The following is a 23,826-nucleotide window of genomic DNA, read 5'->3' as shown; positions in this document are numbered from 1 at the left end:
TAGATTACGAACTGATGARCAGACAACAATAGAGATGTCTGGGGATTGGGAGWGAAACTATTTTTACAACAGCCAGATATCCACCCTCCTGCTGWGATTTGCCATTTAGGTTGCCTCAGTCTCCCAGTCCTTGTCATTTGTATTGGGAATATGGCAGTTTTCTGTAAACAAATCACCAGGGATGATACAGTGAGTTTGAGTACACCGACCTCACTGGGTTGCCAGGTTGTGTTGTGGTAATGTTTACCTAGAGTGTACACTCCCCCCATTGACTGTTTGTAGTATTTACCTTCCTACTCCCCCTCATTGGRGTGAGTTTAAATACTCTGGGTTGCCAGATTGTGTTGTGGTGTTTACACACTTCCCTGCATTGGGATGAGTGAAAGCCTGTGGCAGRSAGTTGCAACATAAGCACTGGTCCACCCAGGGAGGGTTAAGGCATGGTCACGGGTAGCATTTGCCGGCCGAGAGCACTTAGAGTACCATCGCTAATTTGCAAGCCGATTCTACATATAGAATTGCGTGCACAGTAAATGTCAGCAGTCAGACGTCCACCAGTGGGTTGTCCCTAAAACACACAGCATCGGAAAAACTGTGTTTCTGTTGCCTCTCTTCAGTGTATTTGGGTCTAAAGTGTTTCTGCTGCCTCTCTTCAGTGTATTTGGGTCTAAAGTGTTTCTGCTGCATCTCTTCAGTGTATTTGGGACTACAGTGTTTCTGCTGCCTCTCTTCAGTGTATTTGGGTCTAAAGTGTTTCTGCTTTGAAAACTGTACTGCAAGAAAAGTGTCAAATAAATCCTTAGAGCCCCATTGAGAATGAGACATCATCATGAGACATGTTACAAGCAATGAAGAGCTGCCTCGAGGAGGGGCGGCCCGAGGAGGGGCCCTGAGAATTTACCTCTGGTTAATTACAAGATTTGATATGGACATGGGTTGCACCACCTCACCCGGATCAGGAGTTTGAGGTGTGTGCGCACGTATAACCCGAGTTGGGACAAGGACAGCATTCTTCCCCATTCCCTAATAGTCCTAACAACAACTGCCTGAGGAGGGCTTCAATGTACCCTTTATCTTTCTGACAGATCTGAGAACACACTTCCCACAGACTCATGTCGTCAATATGAAACTGTGTGCTCAAACTTAAGACTATTGAAGAATGGCATTCCAATTAGACAAAGTAGAAAACAGCAAACATTGTATTGGCTTATCTCAATTAAATTCAAACTGGGGATTAGAGTGATTAGGCCATTTGCAAGTCAGGGCCAGGGAACATAAGCACTGTTGTTGCAGCATAGAAATCACAAGCTTTGCATTAGTCCCACAGAAAGTATTACGCAGGTAGCCATAATCAAATACTTACTGCCTGTGGGTAAGACTGACAGTTAGGGTTTCTCAACTCCCCTAACAGAGTACTGAATGTTCAAGAACTATACGATAGTTCCTCACTAAAAACTGTCCATATATAGCAGTTTGTCACTCAGAGCATCCCACACCACTGCTAATAAAGATGTGTTACTGTCAAGCCACTCCCACCACTGACTACCGCAAATTCCACCAAATTGAGCCACCACCCAAAAGAACAACCATGCATCCAACAAAACACAGGGCTTGTTAATGACTGTACAAACTGTTACTGTACAGTACTTCCAGTCAGCTGTTCTCACTAAGTTTTTAACTGGACTCTGTGATGGGGTTAAATGTCCAAACTAGCTATTCCAACGAAAAAGGAGTTCCCTCTCTGCAGGCAGCCTTCTCTTCTCTCAGTTCCCATCCGAGACAGATGAGTTAAGTTGTCAAGTGTCCACTGAACCACAGACCAGGGTACTTAACACAATCACAAGTACCCAGAATATGTAACCAAGACTTAATTTCATAGCAAACAATTCATAAACAAAACAAATGCTGTTTATGATCAGAATGGTATGGAGTTAGGTATTTTTTTATTACTGTTGAATTCTACTGTATTTCCAGGAGATAATCCACTGAAGACCTCTGAGCCCAAATCCAAAATAATTACAGGGTACTAATTTCTGCTTGGTGAGTGTCACTAAGACAGTATAAAAGTGCTTTAATAGACATGCCCAATCATATCCAAGCAAACAATATTCTCAGTCCGCAAGTAGTTTGCAGATAATTCAATCACTGCAATCAGTTTGCACTGTAAATTGGTTGTTACCAGCAAAAATATTGTAATCAGATTAAAAGGTACTTTTGAAAAACTAGATGATTACTTCTTGGATTACTTTTCAATTTAGAAAGGAAAAAAGCAAAAAAATGATTGCTAACTTTTTTCAATGACATTCAATTCAGCATTGAAAAAATGCGCAAGTTTAAATTTGTTCCACCTGAGCGAGTCTGACCACAAGTCAGAGACCACTATGATGACACCAAATGCATTTGATGGATACTTTGTCTTATTCTAATGTGTCTTAATGGGAAAGTAATCCAAAAGTAACTGAAAGTAATCAGATAATGCTACCGAGTTTGGGTAATCCAAAAGATGCATTACAGATTACAATTTTGAACAGGTAACTAGTAACTAATTGATTATATATAGAAATTTACCCAACCCTGCTACTCACACTAAATTATTCCGCTGCTCTGTCATTCGCTACATACTTTAATCTGCAATCATTGAAGTTGTTTGGTGTTGAGTGGCACGAGGGGTGTTGTACAAAACAAAGTGATCAGCAATTGGATCGTCTCTAACTAATCAGTGTGTCAAAGCCAACGACACATTTTCAAACTGCAGTGTGTTCTAACTCTGGCCCAACCCATCGATTTCTGGACCAATCAGACGGCCCCGAATGTGTTCACATTCGGTGAAGGGTCGGGGAGGTACTCCGATCCACACTCATTGCGGAGAAGAAACGAATGTCCGTGGGCGTTTGGCCGGAGCAAGGAGTCTGGGTAGCCAGGCAACAGGCTAGACGAGCCAACCAGCTAGCTAGCTCCTCATACCACACGGAGACCGGGATCATGTTCATTTGGGCACAATGTAGCAAAACGTTTTGCAACGGGAAACAAAAACAAGGGTTAAGGTAGTCCCCTCCCTGTTTCAGTTGAGTTTATTGCGTTTGCTGCCAAATAAACATGACAAAGACCACACCAGGGCAGCGTGCTAGCTACTGACCTGCCCCTAAGTAGGTGTTGGATTGTCTGGCCTCTCTCCAAGGTCTCCCTCTTCTCATCACTCAACTGCCTCCTCATCCTCTGGACTTGCTGGTTCATCAGATGTTGAGGAGGCAGTCTAATGTTAGCTGTTGTATCCATTTAGTTGCCTTAGCCGAGCTGAACTCTCCCCCCTTTGCATGCCGCGACAAATAAAAGGTTATTTTCAGTTATTTGAATATCGTTGGCCTGTCCACATGTAATAGAATCCGGATGCCTCCCTGCCACACATGATGCTGCTGCAAAACCTTTTTAAGCCGGAGAGGAGACTACAGAAGTGCAGAGATAGTGGGTTTAAAGTAAAGGCTCTCTCCAGTCTCACTTAGCCTTTTTCTGTCTCAGTCACTGTTCCCATCTTGAAATCTGGAAGGGAGCACTGGCTGCACTCCCATTTTCTCTCCCCTCCGCTAATAAACAAAGAATGGATTCCCTTATATAGGTCTATTGAGTATCCATACAGGCAGGCAGCAGGCGACATCAGAAAATGCTCATACAAGATACTGTCAGAAAGATACCTCTGCGTCCCAAATGGCACTATTCCCTACATAGATATTTTTTGTTTACAAGCAAACATCACATTGGAGTGATGTGCACGCATCTTCGCACCAAAAAGCTCTGAAACAGGATAGCTAACGTTGATGTTGGGACCTTGACAAACTTAACAGTCTGAGTGATGACCATGAAAACACACAAGGCTGGTGGCTATTGCTAATTAGCTATGTTCAACAAGTATAGTATTCTTCTGGCTTTATCTGGCTCTACTTGTGATATTTTACCTTGCTAGGTAATCAATACTCCGATGACATCTGTGATGTCGTAGACAAAAACCATCTAAATGAGGTTTTGTTAACTTGCACAAGCTGCATCTCAAGTTGGAGGATTCTATATTGACTCCTACGTAAACAAAGCCCTTTCTGGTGCGAACCTGCACGCGCTACTTTTCATGATGCAGCCAGGAAATGGGTCTATCCTGCACTACTGTTGAGCAGGGCCCATGTACAGTGGTATATTAAAAAGGCACTTAAAGAGCTATTTTCTGGTCACAGTGGATGCATTTACTGTTGTTGCATAGGGCAGTCACAGTGTCAGATAGGTCATGTTTGAAAGGACTTGAGAAGCAAAGCAGCACTAAACATTTCAACACAAGTATGTGTCAAATGGGGCCATTAAAAGAAGTTTGTCTTGGAACATCATGATGCAGAAGCCCGAAGGCACTTTAGGCCTAGTCATTAGAGCCAAGCAGAAATAAAGTATGTTACAGTCTCAAGTCAAGATCAAAATGCAACAAAAGCAAATAAGCAAAGTAGAAGGGGCTTCCATTTCTAACTAGATTATAAATGAGAAAACATGGGCAAAATCTTGCCCAACCAAATTCAAATTATTGGTAGGTTTATCAATGGACATTCCATTCTCTGTTCAGTGTTTTTAAAATAATTTTCTAAGACGCCACGTGGTCCTCTTTGAAAAATAAATTCCATTCTAAAGACACCAACATGAAAATGTGTCAATACTATTCCCAGGACAGGAAAAGGTAACAGTAATACTTGTTAACGGTATGTTGCCAGGTCAGACTTCAAACATTGACACTTGTCTGCAAAGTGCAAATTCCTGCACCATAGGATGAATACACCATCTACTCAGGTTTCCAGAGGCTCACTGGGGCTGTACAGTGACAGTCAAAAACGACCAACTATATAACTGGCCCCTGATCGCTCCACATATAGCTTGAAACACTTTTGCATTAGGGGCGGGGTGAAGTGGAGCAAGTGTCTATAAGAAATGGAAAGTACAGAGCCTTCAGAAAGTATTCACACCCCTATACTTTTTCCACATTTTGCTGTGTTCCAAAGTGGGATTAAATGTTTGTCATTTATGGTAAACGTTCTACACAAAATACTCTAATTAATATTAACAAAGAATGTATCTTGGTTAGATAAATATTAAACCCATGTTAGAATCACCCTTGGCAGCGATTACAGCTGTGAGTCTTTCTGGGTAAGTCTAAGAGCTTTGCACACCTGGATCGTACAATATTTGCACATTCTTTTTACAATTCTTCAATTCTGGCAAGTTGGTTTTTGATCATTGCTAGACAGCCATTTAAGTCTTGCCATAGATTTTCAAGCCGATTTAAGTCAAAACTGTAACTACGCTACTCAGGAAAATTCTATGTGTTTTAGGTTATTGTCCTGCTGAAACGGTGAATTTGTCTCCCAGCGTCTGTTGGAAAGCAGACTGACCCAGGATTTTGACTGTGCTTAGCTTTATTCTGTTTCTTTTGATCCTAAAAAAACTCCCTAGTCCTTGTCGATGACAAGCATACCCATAACATGAAGCAGCCATCATTATGCTTGAAAATACAGAGAGTGTTACTCAATAATGTGTTGTATTGGATTTGCCCCAAACATAACGCTTTGCATTCAGGACAAAAAGTTAATTTCTTAGCCAATTTTTTTGCAGTTTTACTTTAGTGCCTTATTGCAAACAGGATGCATTTTTGGGAATATTTGTATTCTGTACAGGCTTCCTTTTCACTCTGTCAATTAGGTTACAATTGTGGAGTAACTACAATGTTGTTGATTCATCCTCAGTTTTCTCCCATCATAGCCATTAAACTAACTGTTTTAAAGTCACCATTGGCCTCATGGTCAAATCCCTGAGCGGTTTCCTTCCTCTCCGGCAACTGACGCCTGTATATTTGTAGTGACTGGGTGTATTGATACACCATCCAAAGTGTAATTAATAACTTCAGCATGCTCAAAGGGATATTTAATGTCTGCTTTTTTTTAACCATTTACCAATTGGTGCCCTTCTTTGCGAGGCATTGGACAACCTCCCTGGTCTTTGAGGATGAATCTATGTTCGAAATTCACGGCTTGACTGAGGGACCTTACAGATAATTGCATGTGTGGGATACAGAGATGACGTAGTCATTCAAAAATAATGTTGAAAACTATTATTGCACACAGTGAGTGCATGCAACTTACGTGACTTGTCAAGCACATTTTTACTCGTGAACTTATTTAGGCTTGTCATAACAAAGTGGTTGAATACTTGACTCAATACATTTTAGCATTGTATTTTTAATTAAATTTGTTGAAATTGAAAAACATAATTCCACTTTGACATTACGGGGTATTGGGTGTAGGCCAGTGACACAAAATCTACATTGAATCCATTTTAAAATTCAGGCTAACAGAATTGGGGGGGGGGGGGCATCAAGGGGTGTGAATACTTTCTGAAGGCACTGTACAAACATTGAACATAATAGGCACTATTTATCCGACACACAGGGTTAGGCTAAGTAACCTCAGGTTGTGATTCAACAAACAAAGTCCTCTGAACAGAACGAGATGCAGAATTGCTAATTAGAGTATTTATTTGGGAGAATCAGTGATTCTGTGCAGTCCGACTGCAATGTACGTAGTCAATCTTAAACATGCACATACTGTCCTCTGTCTCTAGCCTCTCAGGATGAGTAACCAACCAACCTGTGGAGTGGGTGGAACAACTTGAAACCATGACCCTCCCTCAACTACCAAGGCAGGCAGGAAAGCTAGCTCATAAACATTTGCAGCAAGAAGAGAATCTATCCTTATAGGAAAACCAAAAATAGAAGCCCTTGCCTGAAGCCAGGCTAGGGAAGAGGCAGAGCAGGGGCGTGGGTTCCACCCACGTGATCTCAACAATACAACCAGGGCCAGAAACACTTTCTGGGGTTTTCCAACCAGGAATGCCGTTTTCAGCATGGTTACCACCTCAGCGGCATCAGAACAGGAATACATTTCTGATGAGTGATATGAATGGTAGAATTGTGTCAACAAATAATGCACAATCATCAGAAGTCYATTTKTTTATGAGCATATGGGGATAAACAAGGTGACTTAGCAATAATTGGTTTGAACAACCAACTGTTGAGGGAATGTCCAATGTGTATCAAAGCTAGTAGCAATACCAGAATGAAAGCACACCCAAAAGCGCTTCAACCCAGCTTGAACAACAAAGAGAATCAGGTGCTGGACTAAAGTACTATTTACCCCACGACACTTCAACCGGTGGCTATCCAGGAAAATAAAGGAGCAATATAAGACTGTTCCACTCACATCAGACAGGTTGGACTTTCTCTCATGAAAAAGGAACATTTCACATTTTTACAAAAAGTAGATCCACTGTTCGTTTGTATCAGTCTTGCAGATCAGAACAACTCAACCAAAGTTTGACTCAGATTGGATAGAGGCTACTCAAAGGGCTCGCTAAACTGAAATCGAATTCTGGATTGCTCCCTGGGCTAAATAAGGTCACGAGGATCAAGGTCAAACAGGCAGACTACATAGTGTGTCAGGCAGTGACATTGCCAATCATCGCAGCATCTGAGCTCATAGCAGTATCACTATCATGACTGCGTTTACACAGGCAGCCCAATTCTTTTGCCCAATTATTGGCAAAAGATCAGAATATGTTTGCCTGTGTAAACACAGCCTGAGTAGTCAGAGTTTTACACACCTTAGGCAAGTAGCCACACGATCAGACATTGCAATGCTGTGGTCATTTACAGTTAGGAGACTACACGGTGTGTCAGGTAATGACATGGCTAATCATCAAAGACTGCGAGCTAATAGTCTGTGTGTGGTTTTACATATGATAGCCAAGCAGTCATTGCAATCCAATGCTGTGGTCATTTACTGTTAGCAGACACCTGATTATTACAGATCAGACATTTCTGTCCCGGTGACTAAGAGGCATGAGCCCCGGACCCCGAGGAGCCTGGTGACCATGCCAACCATGGAGATCTGCCAATACCAAAGTCCAGCAATAGCAGAGGCTCTCAGCTGCAACCTCAAACAGATTTCAGAGCAGATCTGCTTTCAGCTGCAGTGATCCAGTATGACAGTTAGTTCCCTAGCACTGGCCTGGGCCAAAGGAGGGTGGGTTCAGGGGCTGTCTCCCAAATGGCACCCTATTCCCTAAATAGTGCATAACTTTTGACCAGGGCACTTTAGGGAATGCAGCCAGTGACAAGACACCTTGAATTTGGCCCAAAGGCCAGTAAAGTGCACCCTCTTAAGGACACGTAATAATGTGTAATGGGAAAGTATGATATCCTGTGTCCGATTTGGGGCCATATAAACATGTTCAGTACAAGCTGTAGTTCCGTGGTGTGGGGTTCTCACTTCCCTTTCATTAAATAAAAACAAGAAAATAAAAACTTGTCTTTTTAAATTACATTTTTATAATGTAAATGTAAGTTGTTAGAAACCCCAATCGCTTTCAATTACAGAATGCAGTTAATTTGACATTCATTTTCCAATGGTAACAGATCACTGTAGAAGGAAAGGACAAAGTCAATACAAACAAATTAAATATAACAACTATTTCAATTAATCATTGAGAAAAGCCAAACCACATCCAAGTCAATTAAAGCAATATAGTGAACAGTGTAAGTGGATAATTAGCTGATTCTAGCACAGAAGCTAATGTAACAGGTTGCCTGTTACATGTTCAATCTTTTTTTTGTGGGATGTAACATAACATATTATACGAAATGGATGACTCGTTTTGGCTCGTTATCACTATTTTTAAAACTACTGACAAATTATACAAAACCTTTATAAAATACATCTTTAAGCACTAGTTAAATCTAGAACCAGTCATAATTGAAGTCATTTTGGTCTAGCAGGAGGAAGAACAGCAACACCATATAAGATATGAGGACCAGTTGCTGAGTTAGTAACACATCTCTTTAGGCTATGGGCCCACGTTTGGGGTGCTGCATGGGTCCGGATACGAATCTGTAACTTTGCTTTTTGCAAAGCTTCAGACTTTAAATTTTCACAAAGACACCATAGGCTACAGCCAAATGAAAGATCTTATCAGAACAGACCGCATTTTTAAAACATAATTCTCACAAATGTTCCTTGCCGTTTGAACTAATGCAGCTTGTCCTGTCAGTTTACACAGGCTGCAGATGAAGGGCCATTGTCTCACATTACATAACAGTGAGGACTCTCCTGCATGGCAAACACTGCAGGCCAGAGAAGCTGTATTCAAGAGGCAATTACAGAGAATTAGCATCACTGAATCATCTTAAAAAGGTACAGTCTTGGATCTGTTCAATGGTCATTTCAGTTCTATTTAGTCCTACTCATTGACTGCATTTAGAACTCCATCTATGAATCTGAGAGGGGTTACATTTCCGCAGCCCCGTCCCTCAGCTGTATACCAAAACAAATGGCCGGGCTGCAGCTGCTTTCTCTAATCTCAGAATGTAGCTTTAAGCCTGGCATCTCTTTTCAATTATAGGACTTCTTGCATCAGAACTGCTAAGAATGATCAGCCCTCACCACAAGCATGGACTACCCTTGTGTAATGTACAGTACTTAAACAAACAATTTACAAAGGCCAACCAATTAGAAATAGCTTTGAGACATGCCTGGCAAGCAGCCATATTTGATTTGCAATGCAAATCAAATGCATGGAGGCGGATGAGTGGAAGTGGAAGGGACACAGTATGGGAAATGTTGACTGGAATATGAATACCCAATTTCAACCTCCAACCTTTTGGATCCTGTGCATGTCAGAGGTGTAGTATTTTATCAGTTGCTGTTGGCAGGACCGTAGTCCAGCGAGCTGCAGCTGTGAGCCTGTGATACTTGAATGGCGTGTGTTGCCTGTTGCTAATTATAACTGAACATATGAGAATGTGACAGGGTGGGAGAGCACAGGAGTGCACCCACTGAACCGTGGGTTTGGGTCACACGCTCTTAACTGTCTGGGTCCAAACTAAGGCAGAGTTACAATTCTCTATACTTCTCCCAGAGTGTGCATTAGCACACTTTCTCAGATGGATTTTACAATGGTGGAAACTGCCTTCAGCCAACGATTAAACCAATCCCATGCTTTTTAATCAATACACTTCTGGGAAAAGGTGGAGAATCAGATTGTATCCTAACTCAGCATTAAGCACAGGCAGGCACAGAAAAGCCCTGGTCTTCAAAGTTCAAAAGGAATCCTGCCGAAGTATTGGAATCTCATGATTTGGCTCTTTTGTATAAGGTTATAGCTGGGCTGGATCACACTGAGGTGTGAAATTCAGATATATTGTTGTTAATGTGCACGAAGACAGCCCTGGGGCTGCATTCCAGACCGTGGCTGCTACTATGGACTGCATTCATATAGTAGCTTACCTTTCATAATCACACCTAAAATGGTTCTTAAGAGTATTAGAGGTTACCTCACCTTTATACCCAAGTGTGTTACCCAGTGGGGTGATACACAACGCATTAATCAAGAGATTGGCTACAACTCAAGTGATCAAATTAAATGATGTAGTCAAATAAAATCAATAGGAGACTAAGGATACACAGTAGTTATCGTTAGGAATAGTTCTCTGCCCCAGCCACTTCCTCTGCTCTGCAGTCTGCACACATCAGCCAAGCCCACAGAGAGCTACTTATCTTCCCCTGCGTCTCACCTCCATCCCAGTAGGCCTGGGTCTCTCCTCTCCCCCCAGAACGAAGGCACCTGACTGCTGGCCTTAGCAGCAAAGCCCCCTCCTCTCCCCTGGTCCTCCAGACCACCAAGTTGACATTGCACATCCTGCTGTCAGTATGCTGCCTGTCGACAGACGGGTTGACTCCCAAATAGCACTCTATTCCCTACAAAGCCCATCAAAAGTAGTGCACTATATAAGGAATAGGGTGCTATTTGGGACGTAGGGCAGCCTCCAGCCCTGCTCATTACTTCCTCTCCCTGGGTTGTGATGACAGGCAGCAGAGGCCACTCTGAACACAACACAGGCTGGATCAATAAATTAGCCATAACACTCGTGATGAACTCCTCCACAACCGGATGCTATTGGCCTTAGAGGTCTTTATAAGCCATAAACACATTGGCCTGTGGCTTTGAGAGGCTCTTATTATCGCCTATAGTTGGAATGTGGCACTATCAGGTTTAGTATGTAAAATACAGAACAATGCATGAACCAGCGGTCAGCACCATGTGGGAAATGACATGGATGCCAATCAAACTGACAGACTGTAGCCTATAATCGTAACAGAATGTGTATTAACGCTTACAATCATATTGCCATTAATGCCGTAGAACAGACCCACATACAAATGCTGTCATGCATCCCACCATCACATAGATTCATATTAAACTTCTGCTGCTAAAGTGATGTTTTTATTTTTATTTGACCTTTATTTAACCAGGTAGGCCAGTTGAGAACAAGTTCTAATTTGCAACTGCGACCTGGCCAAGATAAAGCAAAGCAGTGTGACACAGACAACAACACAGAGTTACACATGGAGTAAACAATAAACAAGCCAATAACACAATAAACAAAGAAAGTCTATATACAGTGTGTGCAAAAGGCATGAGGAGGTAGGCAATAAATAGGCCATAGTAGCGAATAATTACAATTTAGCAGTTTAACACTGGAGGGATAAATGAGCAGATGATGATGTGCAAGTAGAGATACTGGTGTGCAAAAGAGCAGAAAAGTAAATAAAATAAAAACAATATGGGGATGAGGTAGGTAGATTGGGTGGGCTTATTTACAGATGGCCTATTACAGCTGCAGCGATCGGTTAGCTGCTCAGATAAGTTGATGTTTAAAGTTGGTGAGGGAAATAAAAGTTCTCAACTTCAGCGATTTTTGCAATTCGTTCCAGTCACATGGCAGCAGAGAACTGGAAGGAAAGGCGGCCAAACAAAGGTGTGCATTGGTGGATGATCAGTGAGATATACCTGGGAACGTGTGCTACGGGTGGTGTTTGTTATCGTGACCAGTGAACTGAGATAAGGCGGATCTTTACGTAGCATGACATATAGATTTACAATGTTTCATTGTTCATATAAAACTGGATTCACGACTCAATTACAGGAAATAAGGCAGCTATACTGGTTAGCGTCAAACAGCAGTTTTCATAGAGGATTGATTGTTATTCTAAATACTGTCACTTCATGCCACTCATCTCAGTGCTGGGAATTGGACAAACAGGCCCATTGAAACAGTTAGAATATTTGTCAATCACTGCTGCTGTGACAGAATGTAGCTCAAACTGCTAATAATAGTAATGGTTGAATACACACGTTTAAAAAGGTCAGAGCAGTTTCTAATACAAGGAGGAAAAGGCTTTTGATTGATGTTTTGTGAATGTCAGATGTGTGTAAGCATGAAAATGATAGAAGTTATGCTGGTGATAACTGACTGCATTGCATACTAAGCATCAATAAGAACAGTAAAATAGTTCTTATGAGGAATATTTACAAATGGTCAAGTGAAAATGGAACCAGGGTTGCCATTCAGTAAGACAAAAACGGTGGGCACAGCTGAATTCAACAGAAACGGTACTTTACGACCAGTTGAAAATCATTGTGGTTAAGTTGCTTGTACGAGTTGTGATTTCAGATGGTCACCCCATATCAAAATCTGAGCAAACATCACTCAGACTGTTGATGAACGGTACGCAATGTTTTAGGAAACGTGTCGTTCAGTACAAACCGTCACACAACCTAGCAAACGTTGATGAGAGCTGAACGCTTCCCATGTGTATTAAAATACTTCATTGCTTTTCTATGACAGCGTGGAGATGATCTTCTGGGAAAACCCATGCACCCTCCAATCGGCTTTCAAAACAACTAGACAGGGCCCAGTTTCCCCAAAAGCAATATTAAGGCTAAGGTTAATCATTAGAACCACTGAGCTCAATGGTTCTAACGGTAGACTTAGCCTTACGATGCTTTGGGAAACCGGAACCAGAGCTGTTAAATTCCGGTCCTGGAGAGCCCTAACGCTACTGCTTTTAGTTTTACTGGCAGTTATAAGTTTCTACCTGGAGTTTAATTGCACTTTCCTGGTGTCTTTCAGTCCTTATAAGAAGATGAGCATGAAAGCCATAAGTGTTTTGCCCACAAGATGGCATTGACCGAGCCTGAACTAAGATGAAGAGAAGGGCAAGGTGCCAACCCATGTAGAGGTGACATTACCTTACCTGGCCGATCAATAGGATCCATGAATCATTTCAGACATAAAAACCAATCCAGTAATGGTAGGTGTCCAACAGACCTATCGGTCAGTCTTCTCAGACATTATGTACGCCAGAACATCCTCACTAGAAGGCCATGTCTTTTACTGGCACGCCAGGACTAAACCAGGGAGTCTTCTGAACCATGTACTTTTGTCCATAAAATGCCCCAAAAACATAGCTTGCTCAGGCAAAACTTTTCAAACATCCCCGTTTTTCTGCCACCATAACAGTGTCAACCTTCTGCTTCCCAGCTGAAACCAACAAGTCTACCCTAGCCAGTACTCCAAGATCTTAAGGCTAAAATACAAGTTTCCCCATCTTTTACTAGTGGTCATTTACAAACGCAATAAAATAATAATGTACACCTGGCAGATGCAGTGATTTGAATAATCATTCACCAACATGAATAAAAATAAATATATTTTGTAGTATTCAAAACGACTCGAATTGTAGTTATAACAGGCAATGTAGGCTTATACTGTGCAAAATGACATGGTCAATTGATGTAGTTCTGCCATTTAATAGGATACATGATCACAGTGCTTACGATCATAGCAAGTAGGGATGTGTGCCACTACCATGCGCTGCAAGAAAGGCACACAGCATTTTAAATCAGCAAAGTAAATAGAGTAATTTCGTGGATTCCACAGCCAACAATTATCCGGACCGTTGCACATCTCTGGATACAATGTTGCCGTTCTTATGACGAGCGACACATTGATATATGTAGCGACCAGCACCCACGCCGGCTGCAAAGCTCACCGACGTGGAGAACTGCTGCTGAATGACGACGCAGTGTGGTTGGATTTAAAAATCATTCGGCGTGCTTATTCGGCCAGATCACTATGCAATGAGTGCCTCTGAAATGGGGAAACACAGCTTGGCACTACTGTGTTGTTTCATATAAACACATCAAAGTATAGATTCTTCATGGCGTAATCATGTATAACGAGATATGCAAAGTTTAAAGTGTATCTAGTCGTGGTACTCACTGATGGTAGCCGCTATCAGGTTATAATATGGCGGCTTCAAATCGCACCCCTCCATGCAGTTACAATTTAATTGCAATAGCCCCTACGCATGCACAGCCTATATTTCTAACAATAATGTAGGCTATTTGTTACATTGGATATACTCAGTAATGTTGATTAAGTTTACAAACGTGGTGTTATTATAAAGGGCTCAATTCGACACTCATTTCACAAACAGAGCGACCCCAAAACACATGGACTTCGACTCCTGCTTATCTTCTTACCAAATGCAATTTATGTGGTCATTTAGCCGAAAGGGTACATTTGGGTCTAAACTACTTTTAATTTAACGTTGCAGTATGAAAATGCAATGACGTTCATGTGAAATTCCTCAACAGTCTCTGTAGCCTAATCTCACACCATGAAATGTGATTTTGACCATAAATTCCCGAAAAGTAGGGGGCACGCTCACGAATTGAAATAAGAAACTGTATGTACAACAGTTCCGAGTTTACATCCCAGTAAAAACTATGCAGTAAGGATAACTCTGAAACAAGACATACAATCCCATTCATTCGATAGTCAAGCAAGGTTTCTACATCGCCTTGCTCGCTGTTCCGCAACGCACTCCCATCAAATCCCTAATTAAATCAAGCATGGACAGAGAGAATGTCTAATTTCGACGTCTATTCAAGAAACGGACTGGACATACATAATAAGCCGGCAGAAAATGCTATCCTACCTGCTAATGTTCTACTGTTTCATTGCCTGCAGTCAGCCCTTCGGATGCACATATAACCAGAAGTCCTGCTCTATTGAGTAAAAACCCCTCCTCGCTGAGGAAATCTCAAAGTGGCCAAATAGTGAACAGTAGTGGTGGTTGGTGTTGAAGGGAGTGGAGGTAGCGGGGTGTAGGGATAGCGCTGGGAGAGCGGAAACACGTCATAAAAGAGGGACCCTAAGGGGCTTTGTAGTCACTTCTGCATTGTAGACTATTATGTCCGTAGCTGTGTTCCATCTACTGTAGTAAAAAGCGCTTTGAAGTCCATTAGAGGATAGGGTCTGAGAGAGACGTCGCCATGGTACCACAAGCAGGGGCATAATAGTGAAACATAATAGAAGTAGATCAGGGCCCAGTTTACGATAGATGGAATTTAGGCGTACGAGTGTTTTAACCATGCATCTTTCCTACAACGGCCCGAAGATGTAACATGCGTTTCCCAAAACACCACACAGACTTACCACATCATTGCGCACATGTTAGGCTACACGTCATGAAATATATTGAGACAAATTACAGACAGTAGCCTACAAGTAGCAAAATATAACTCAATTGATTGAACTTGAAATGTACAGCACTAGTCAAAAGTTTGGATACACTTACTCATTCAAGGGTTTTTCTTCTACATTGTAGAATAACAGTGAAGACATCAAAACTATGATATAACACATATGGAATCATGTAGTAAAAAAAAGTTCAAAACAAATATATTTTAGATTCTTCAAAGAAGCCACCCTTTGCATTGATGACAACTTTGCACACTCTTTGCATTCTCTCAACCAGCTTTATGAGGTAGTCACCTGGAATTCATTTCAACTAACAGGTGTCCCTTGTTAAAAGTTAATGTGTGGAATTTATTTTTATTTGAAGCATCATTTTATACGTCGCTTGTTTGTATCAATTGCAAAGACATTGGCAAGTTTGTATTTGTAGTCAACTTTGTTCTAAAGTTATCAGCAGAGAGATAGGGATGAACCATGTGATTCTATGTTTAGTGGAGATATTCTGTGTATAAAGTGACGCAGTAGGCCAAAAAAGCATCTAACGACGCACTTAGCCCCCCCAGTCTACTATAGAGGAGGAACGCTGTGGAGCCAAACTTGGCCCTTGTTTTCAGGGCAGCGTGTAGTAAAGAACTTGCCACTCGTTGTCAGGGCAGAGGAATTTGAAATTAAGACAAACCCGTAAGGTGGTGTTAACCCACAGAGTGAGCTGCAGACAGAAGTATAAGCACAACAACATTCCAGGGATTCTGATGTGAACACCCTGGAACACCTACACTCAGTTCAGACCGCCTGCTGCTAATCTTTACCCTTAGTTCTCATGTTAGGCTTTGCTTTGTCCAAATGTTTTATTTGATTTACTATACTAAATGATCTTTCAGTATATGGAAGTGCATTGATAAGCACATTGTAATTACTAATGGAGTACAAGACTGCTCCTAATATAGTAAAAAAATAACATATGCTGAACAAAAATATACATGCAACATGCAACAATTTCAATGATTTTACTGAGTTACAGTTGAAATAAAGTCAATTTAAATAAATAAATTAGGCCATAATCTATGTATTTCACATGACTGGGCAGGGGCGCATAGGCCCAACCACCCACTGGGGAGCCAGGACCAGCCAATCAGAATGAATTTTTCTCCACAAAAGGGCTTTATACAGACAGAAATACTCCTGTTTCACCAGCTGTCCGGGTGGCTGGTCTCAGACGATCCCGCAGATGAAGCTGGATGTGGAGGTCCTGGGCTGGCGTGATTACATGTGGTCTGCGGTTGTGAGGCCGGTTGGACGTACAGCCAAATTCTCTAAAATGACGTTGGAGGCGGCTTATGGTAAAGAAATGAACATTCAACTTTCTGTCAATAGCTCTGGTGGACATTCCTGCAGTCAGCATGCCAATTGCATGCTCCCTCAACACTTCTGGCATTGTGTTGTGTGAAAAAACAGCACATTTTAGAGTGGCCTTTTACTGTCCCCAGCAAACAAATTTGTGCACAAAATCTGAGATAAATACGCTTTTTGTGTATATGGAACATTTAATTTCAGATCATGAAACATGGGACAAACACTTTACATGTTGCATTTATATTTTTGTTCAGTGTAATAATACTGTAAGAACTCCTAAAAAGCTCAAGTCTCAGTCTGGATGTGTACAGCACAAGGATGTCTACAGGTATATGTTTATGGTACAGCAACCTAGTAACGTTATATTTGGTGCAATTAAAGCAAACTCAATAAGTGAGAAAATATAGAGGAATATTTAGAAACCAGATTTCACAAAGATTTATTTTCACTCCGACACATTTTCAGGTACAAACATCTTGCTTCCTCTAAAACAAGTAACCGCAGGCATCAATGGGATAGACTTCAAGGCTAGGGCCTGAATTCAACTTGACTGTAGATTAATGGAAATTTCTACATATGGAGGTTTTAATGTCGTGCTTCTGTATTACACACAAAAAAGCAGAAACAGAGTGAAGACCACTTTCCAAAACGTAATATGCTAATGTGGGTCTACCTGTGGTTAGTGAGAAGAGATTAGCACCATTGTCTCAGTGGCACCCTACCAGATACATGAAGGGTTATATGAGTTACTCTTTCTTTTAAGGAAATTCTTTTCATTTCTGGAAGGAAAAGTAAAATCAGTATTCCATACTTGTTCTAAATGTTTTTTAGATTCTTTAACCTATGTTTTACCAAAACAAGTTAGTATGGCTGAGTTAAATTCCATGAACGAAGGGAGAAATTAAAGCAAACTTCATGTGGATGAACATTAAAATAAGGCTATATTCGGCCATAGCCCTTCTCTGGTTATTGTATGACTGCTGTATGACAGGTCAAATAAAGTAAATACTGCCACCCCGTGGTTACCCGTGAGATGTGCAAACATGTGCCGCACACCTGCTGCTTGTAAGAGGGCATGATTTTTGTACATTACCAAAGACACTTCCTCTTTGGAATGACATGCGGTAACCATCTGGGTTAAAAAGAGAAGTCAGATCATAGTTCCAGTCTCAAACATGATATGGCATCTAAAAAGGTCAAATTCAAAAACGACCATGCCTGTGTTGGAGACAAAGGATTCAGTCTCACACAGCTGGTTTGGGCTATCATGGATACAATCGTTTTACTGAACAAATTAATCAAGCAAGTTAGTTCTGCTGTTGTAATATCCTTATTTGTGGCAGACCCACTAGTAGAGCAACCCCTCTTCCTCCTCCTCTTCGGCTGCTTTGGGCTCAGGCTTCCTGATGGAGGACTCCATCCCAGGCAGACTTGTTCTCCTCCGGGCAGCCGTCTCAATCTTCTGCACCAGCTCCACGTCCCAGGGGTGGGTGACGAAGCTGAGCACCTCCCCATCCTCCAYACTCCCTRCCCGGCCCACCCGCCCYGCCCGGTGGATGTAGTCCGTGTGGGATTCTGGGAAGTCGTAGTTGACCACCAGACAGACCCTCTGGGTGTCCAGTCCTCGGGAAGCGATGTCGGTACAGATCAGCACGTCCACCTATAGGGACAGAATGTGAAACGTAGCCTATAACGTGTCTGTTATTAATTACATGTTAGCTATGTGTTTTGTTATGATCTGTGGTCAATGTGTTATTTTTACTGGGTATCTTTTTAAAGTGTGACATGGAGCTTGTCATACAATATGGACATAGATATTGTCACATGGAGTGTGATAAGGAATTTGAAACTGCATAAGCAGACAAAGTATTTTCTCATCTCATATCACCTGTCCCTTCTGGAAGGAGTGGAAGATTCCAGCCCGGAGGGAGGCAGGCATCTCCCCCTGCAGTCGGACGTGTCTCAGCCCCATGTCCTCCAGGGAGTAGCCCAGCCAGTTGACTGTAGAAGCCCGGTTACAGAACACCAACACCCCAGCCTTGTCCTGCTCTGCTGCCTTCAGGGCCTGGTGGAGCTCCAGAAGCTTGTCAGCTCCCCTCACCTTAACATTTAATAATATATATTTCTTATATATAGTATACTATAAATTATATTATATCGTTTATACTTTAATAATTTAATACTATAAATTACTATATAATTTATAGTATACTAATGTAATTCATAGTATTCTGTCAAACTATTTTCTTTTTAAAGTTAAATCGCAGGATTTGCTATGATGAATAGCGATTGATCGCAAATTAAGAATTTGATCAATTTGAGCTGTAATAGATTTTTAGACAAAAAGCATGATGGAACATTGACGTCTTGATTTTGTCCAAAGTAACGGTAAGCAAAATCTGATAAATTGATGAACTCTTTCTTTAACCTCAATGACAACTTGATTTGACATCACATTGTTGTTTTTAGCTGTAGAGATTATGTATTTTTAATGCCTTCAGACAATGTGAATAATCACGATTAAAAAAAGTGTGCACTAAAATTACAAAAAGTTAACTCCAGTTAACTGATTAACTTTGACAGCTCTACTATAAATACCTAAGTACTAGTACATGGTTTTTATACATAGCTTTTTATATAGGTCCCATAGACACTTTAAAATATTGAAGAACACCAAAGAAACAAAACACTAATACCAAACCAATGAAAACAAGAAAAAGAAGTGGGGAATACCTTCAGGAAGGTCTGTTTTACATGTGGCATGAGGAAGTGAAGATTCTTGCTCTTGATGGTCACCATGCTGCCCAGGTCCGTCACCTATAAGAACAAGTCAGTCTCATTTTAATGTGCMTTTTCCATGGGTCTCAACAYATTTTACATAATGMRGCAGGAATATGCACTACTTTTGACCAGAGTCCTATGTGKTAGTGCACTATAGTATAGGKRGTAGGGTGTATAGGGAGTTTGGGACGCARCCAATGTAGGAAAAMGTWATGATAATGACCTGRCTGAGAACCTCTCCGACCCCACCGGGGAACGTGGCCCCCACCACCACCAGCTGGGCCTTGCGGGTGGGGCCGGGGCCCCGGGTCTCTGAGGGGTCACAGGCCACGCGGGTCTGGGCCAGGATGCTCTCCAGCATGCCAGAGAAGCTGGGATCAAACATGGTGTCTGCCTCGTCCACCACCATGAAGCTCAGCTCCCCCAGGTCTAGGTAGCGTCTCCGCAGGGCCTTGACGAGGGCACCAGGTGTGGCCACCAACACATCCGGGGGACCCTTGGTGAAGGCCAGCTTGATGTTGCCCACACCTCTCCCACCTCCCACTGTCTTCACCATMAGCCYRAATGGGCCACACAGKCTCCTRGCCACAGCTGAGACCTGGTCAGCAAGTTCTCTAGAGGGGACAATGATAACAGAGCGAATCCTGGGTGTGGTCTCTATAGACTCGGAATCTGCTGCTTTCTCAGCCTGTAGTTKGTGAATGACAGGCAACAGGTAGCTCAGGGTTTTGCCGCTGCCCGTCTCAGCTGCGCACAGGATGTTGTAGCCTTTCAGGAGCTTGGGGATGGTTTGTAGTTGAACGGTYGTAGGGCGAGTTATGTTGTCCTTGCCCAAAGCCTCCACTAAGTCTGGGCAGAGGTGAAGGTTGTGAAATGTAATAGGTTTACTCTTCTCTTTGAGTTTGTCACCCTCCTCATCMTGGATTTCAGTGACAAAGGGTGGAGTGCGCTGAGTGTTGTTAACTGTGAAGTAGTCACCAAATGATTTGTTGTGTTTCCATCCTTTGGAGGAGAGATGGGGCTGCTCAAATTTCCCAAGTGTGTAGCCTGCGGACTGATTCAGTTCTGGGTTCTTGCTTTTGATTAGGAGCTTGCCAGCCTTGATGGTGTTGACTTTGTTCTTGCCTCTCACCTGCTTCACATTTTCTACCTGCTCCTGCATGTGTCTGGGAATACGAATTACCACAGGCTGTGCTGTGGTTGACATGGGATGGACACCACAGGCTGAACTGATTGTACCATGAATACATGCTAGTGCTCTGAAATGACCCGAGGACGAGTAGTTGTGTTTTGATATCAACGTAAACAACACTGAGTAGCCGACCTTCACAGACTGCATTCTGATGGTAAGTTAGATAGCTTACTAGCTAGCTAACGTTAGGGAGGAGGAATCAGCTGGTGCACGTCTTCACAAATAGACAATACCGTTTCTGTTGTATTTCATTGTAGTGTATAATTTATCAAATGCTTCCGAGAACAAGATACATTTGATTATATACGTTTTTACAGGACTGTATTTTCCGTTCAATTTCAAACATTTAATTGCACATGCGTCGGTGGCGAATAATGATGACGTCGATCTGTCGCAAGAGATGACGCCTTCCTTATTGAATAGAACGGGTAGCCCAGATAGAAATCAAATATATATAATGGACATTTCAACAACAACAAAAATGCTCTCCAGTTGTTGTTTTTATGACATTTTGCTGTTTAGAAAGTATGTTAGATGTAATGTACATTATGGAACGTTTTTAATAGTACGTGTCGGCTACCTGTGTAGTACTCGAATGGAACAGGGTAACATTTGTGGGCCAACTTCCATCCACAGTGGAATCAGTCTTATATTTCTGTGTTGTGTTAATGTATTATTGTACTTGAGTACAACTTGAGTTTGGCTGTGTGGATTGGAGACAGCCAGCCAAGTCATTATTGTGTTTCAATACTGGGTTAATTGTTAAATTAAATTATGCATGTATCTGTCTTAAGACCATTTTGATATTGATCCTTACTAGTATTGTTAAACTTTGCTGTGTATGTATGTGTGGTAGACTAGTTTGATGTGCTTCTATGATACATGTTACATGCTACATACATGTCTATGATACATGTACTAAATCATTATTGTAGACTATTGTACTGAAGAGCCACTGACAACCTGTGGACCTTTTTGGCATTCTAAATCCCCAGCCCATACCTGTTTGAACTATTTTATAATAATTTATATTAAAATCGATATTTTGCGATAACCTCATGGTGTCTTCCAGGACCAGTGCCCATTCAGGTCTTCTTTGACACTGCTGACCTAAAAGAACAGACTTCATCAAATAAAATAGACTTGTACATTTATACACACACACAAACAAACAAAAAAGTAATACATTTATTGAACTTCTCTCCACCCTAGATCAAAGCCAATGTGATGGTACAACCCACATGATGAGCTCATAGCTCTATTCACCCTGGACCTGATGATGAGGATTGCCTCTGATGATCTCTGTGGTTCAGTAATTATTGATCTGTCACCAGTATTGATCCCTCACCAGGCACAGTTCCCATGCTCTGAATGAACCGGTTGTCTGATTGATTTTCTGAAGCGTCAGAACATCACACATACGCTGCCAGTAATAGGGTGTCTGACTGTGTCACGTGTTGACTGTTGGTTCAAGCATTGGGCAACACCCTGACATTGCTATCCAGAACAGTACTGGTGGCAAAAAGAGGAAAAATAGAAGAGCTTTGACAGTATTAGAGAGAACTACGGGAAAGAAGTGAGCAGTGAGGAGAGGCGAATAATGGTGGGTCTTGATTGATTTTGTTGTTGTTCTTTCAGTAAACAGTGGAGGGCAGCCTACATCAATGATGAAAACCAGTAAGTCAAACCTGTAAGCCACAAAACCTGTCGTATGCTCCACTCGATGACTATCCTGTGTATGCATTTTACACTCTTCTTCATAATTTTTGTGCCAATTTCTCAGCCAATTTTTCCAGTACACTTTTGCATTTTTTCATAGTTAAATAAAGGTTCAATTAAAAAAAAAAAAAAATTATGAATAGGCTACATGGTGTCTACATGTAGCTATTTTCACTATTTTCAGGTGTTCAGTCAAAATGCTTTTCACTGCATTTTATAGCTGCAATATTGATATTATGGGAAAATGATTGGAGTTATATAGGACAAGGGTGTTATGTGGCCAAAATAGAGAAATAACATAATTTACTAACCTTGAAGTTCCCTGATGTTATTTCACAAAAGTTATTTTGAAAGTTCAGTTTTAATAAACCATATTCAAAAAATATTCTAATAAGATTTAAAAAGTGAATAACAGATTTAGCTCTTACCTGCCTCACAACCTGTCCAACACTGTAAACACTAACTCAGTAGGATTTGTGTGCATTCTCTTTTGTATGGTAGGTTATTATTTGTTTTATTGACATCTGTATGAGTACAATGCAGAATGCATGGTATGTATGGTATGTAATGTATATGATCGTCATGACCCCAAGGCATTATAACACTACTGCTGTAAGAGCATGTCTCCAGACCCACTACTGGTTGCTGCTTAATTCAGGTTACCTGTGTGCCTCTTATCTTCTCAGATGACCTTTAAAGGGAGAAGATAAAGAACACAGTGTACACAAATTGTGTGGGAGGGTGTGGATGTGGTTAACGATATTAAGTTCTCGTAAAGAAAGTTGTGAGGGAAAAAATAAACCCTCTACCCCCTCACTTGTCCTGTGTGTGAGAGAGGTATGTGACGCTCTCTTTCAAGGATTGAGGCGTGTGCTTCTGCAGAGCATAGTACACAGACTGCACAACTTCAATGCATCACCTTGACTGACATGAGCCATAATATGGGTTAAATATTGACTGTTATTATTATATTGCACAAGAATCTGTCTGAATTCCTCACTTGATGAGGAATGAGGCCTATTTCTAACTTTCTAAATATGGAGAAGACAGGATTATTTCAGATGTATTTTAACTGAATTCTAAAGGATTTTCTTTAGGCCTACTTGTTTGTATTAAAATACAGAACCACAAGAAAGCAAATGGCAGGAATGTATCTATTTCATATTGGTACATAACTGAACTGAGTATAACAGTGATTAGTTTGTTGCCTAATGTACCAAAAGAGAGGGTTATGCTTCAACACTGAATTGTCTTTTGAATTAAACTGTAATTTCTAAATTAACTCAACCATGCACTGTCAAAGTAACATACCTTTAGCAGT

At 41.4% G+C, this 23,826-nt stretch overlaps 2 protein-coding genes across 2 annotated transcripts in view; both read right to left on the bottom strand.

Moving 5' to 3' along the window:
• The window catches only part of LOC112074180 (talin-2-like), a gene marked incomplete at its 3' end in the record, with an annotated part of 66,488 nt that extends 51,411 nt beyond the window's left edge, over positions 1-15,077 (bottom strand). The window contains exon 1 of the mRNA XM_024141392.2: positions 14,919-15,077. The remainder of the gene's footprint in view (positions 1-14,918) is intronic.
• A 2,150-nt stretch (positions 15,078-17,227) lies between these two features.
• On the bottom strand, positions 17,228-21,177 carry LOC112074179 (probable ATP-dependent RNA helicase DDX28). Its single transcript, XM_024141391.2, has 4 exons — positions 19,818-21,177; positions 19,547-19,630; positions 18,702-18,914; positions 17,228-18,473 (listed from the first exon to the last, which is right to left on the bottom strand). Exons 1-4 carry the CDS (start codon positions 20,931-20,933, stop codon positions 18,162-18,164), a joined length of 1,725 nt encoding a protein of 574 aa, XP_023997159.1. The 5' UTR covers positions 20,934-21,177; the 3' UTR covers positions 17,228-18,161.
• Positions 21,178-23,826: the final 2,649 nt, after the last annotated feature.

This window comes from Salvelinus sp. IW2-2015, unplaced genomic scaffold (assembly GCF_002910315.2).
Source record: "Salvelinus sp. IW2-2015 unplaced genomic scaffold, ASM291031v2 Un_scaffold2528, whole genome shotgun sequence".
Classification (NCBI taxonomy): domain Eukaryota; kingdom Metazoa; phylum Chordata; class Actinopteri; order Salmoniformes; family Salmonidae; genus Salvelinus; species Salvelinus sp. IW2-2015.
The sequence above is the reverse complement of the archived record's forward strand: the minus strand, read 5'-3'. Positions and strand labels throughout refer to the sequence as shown.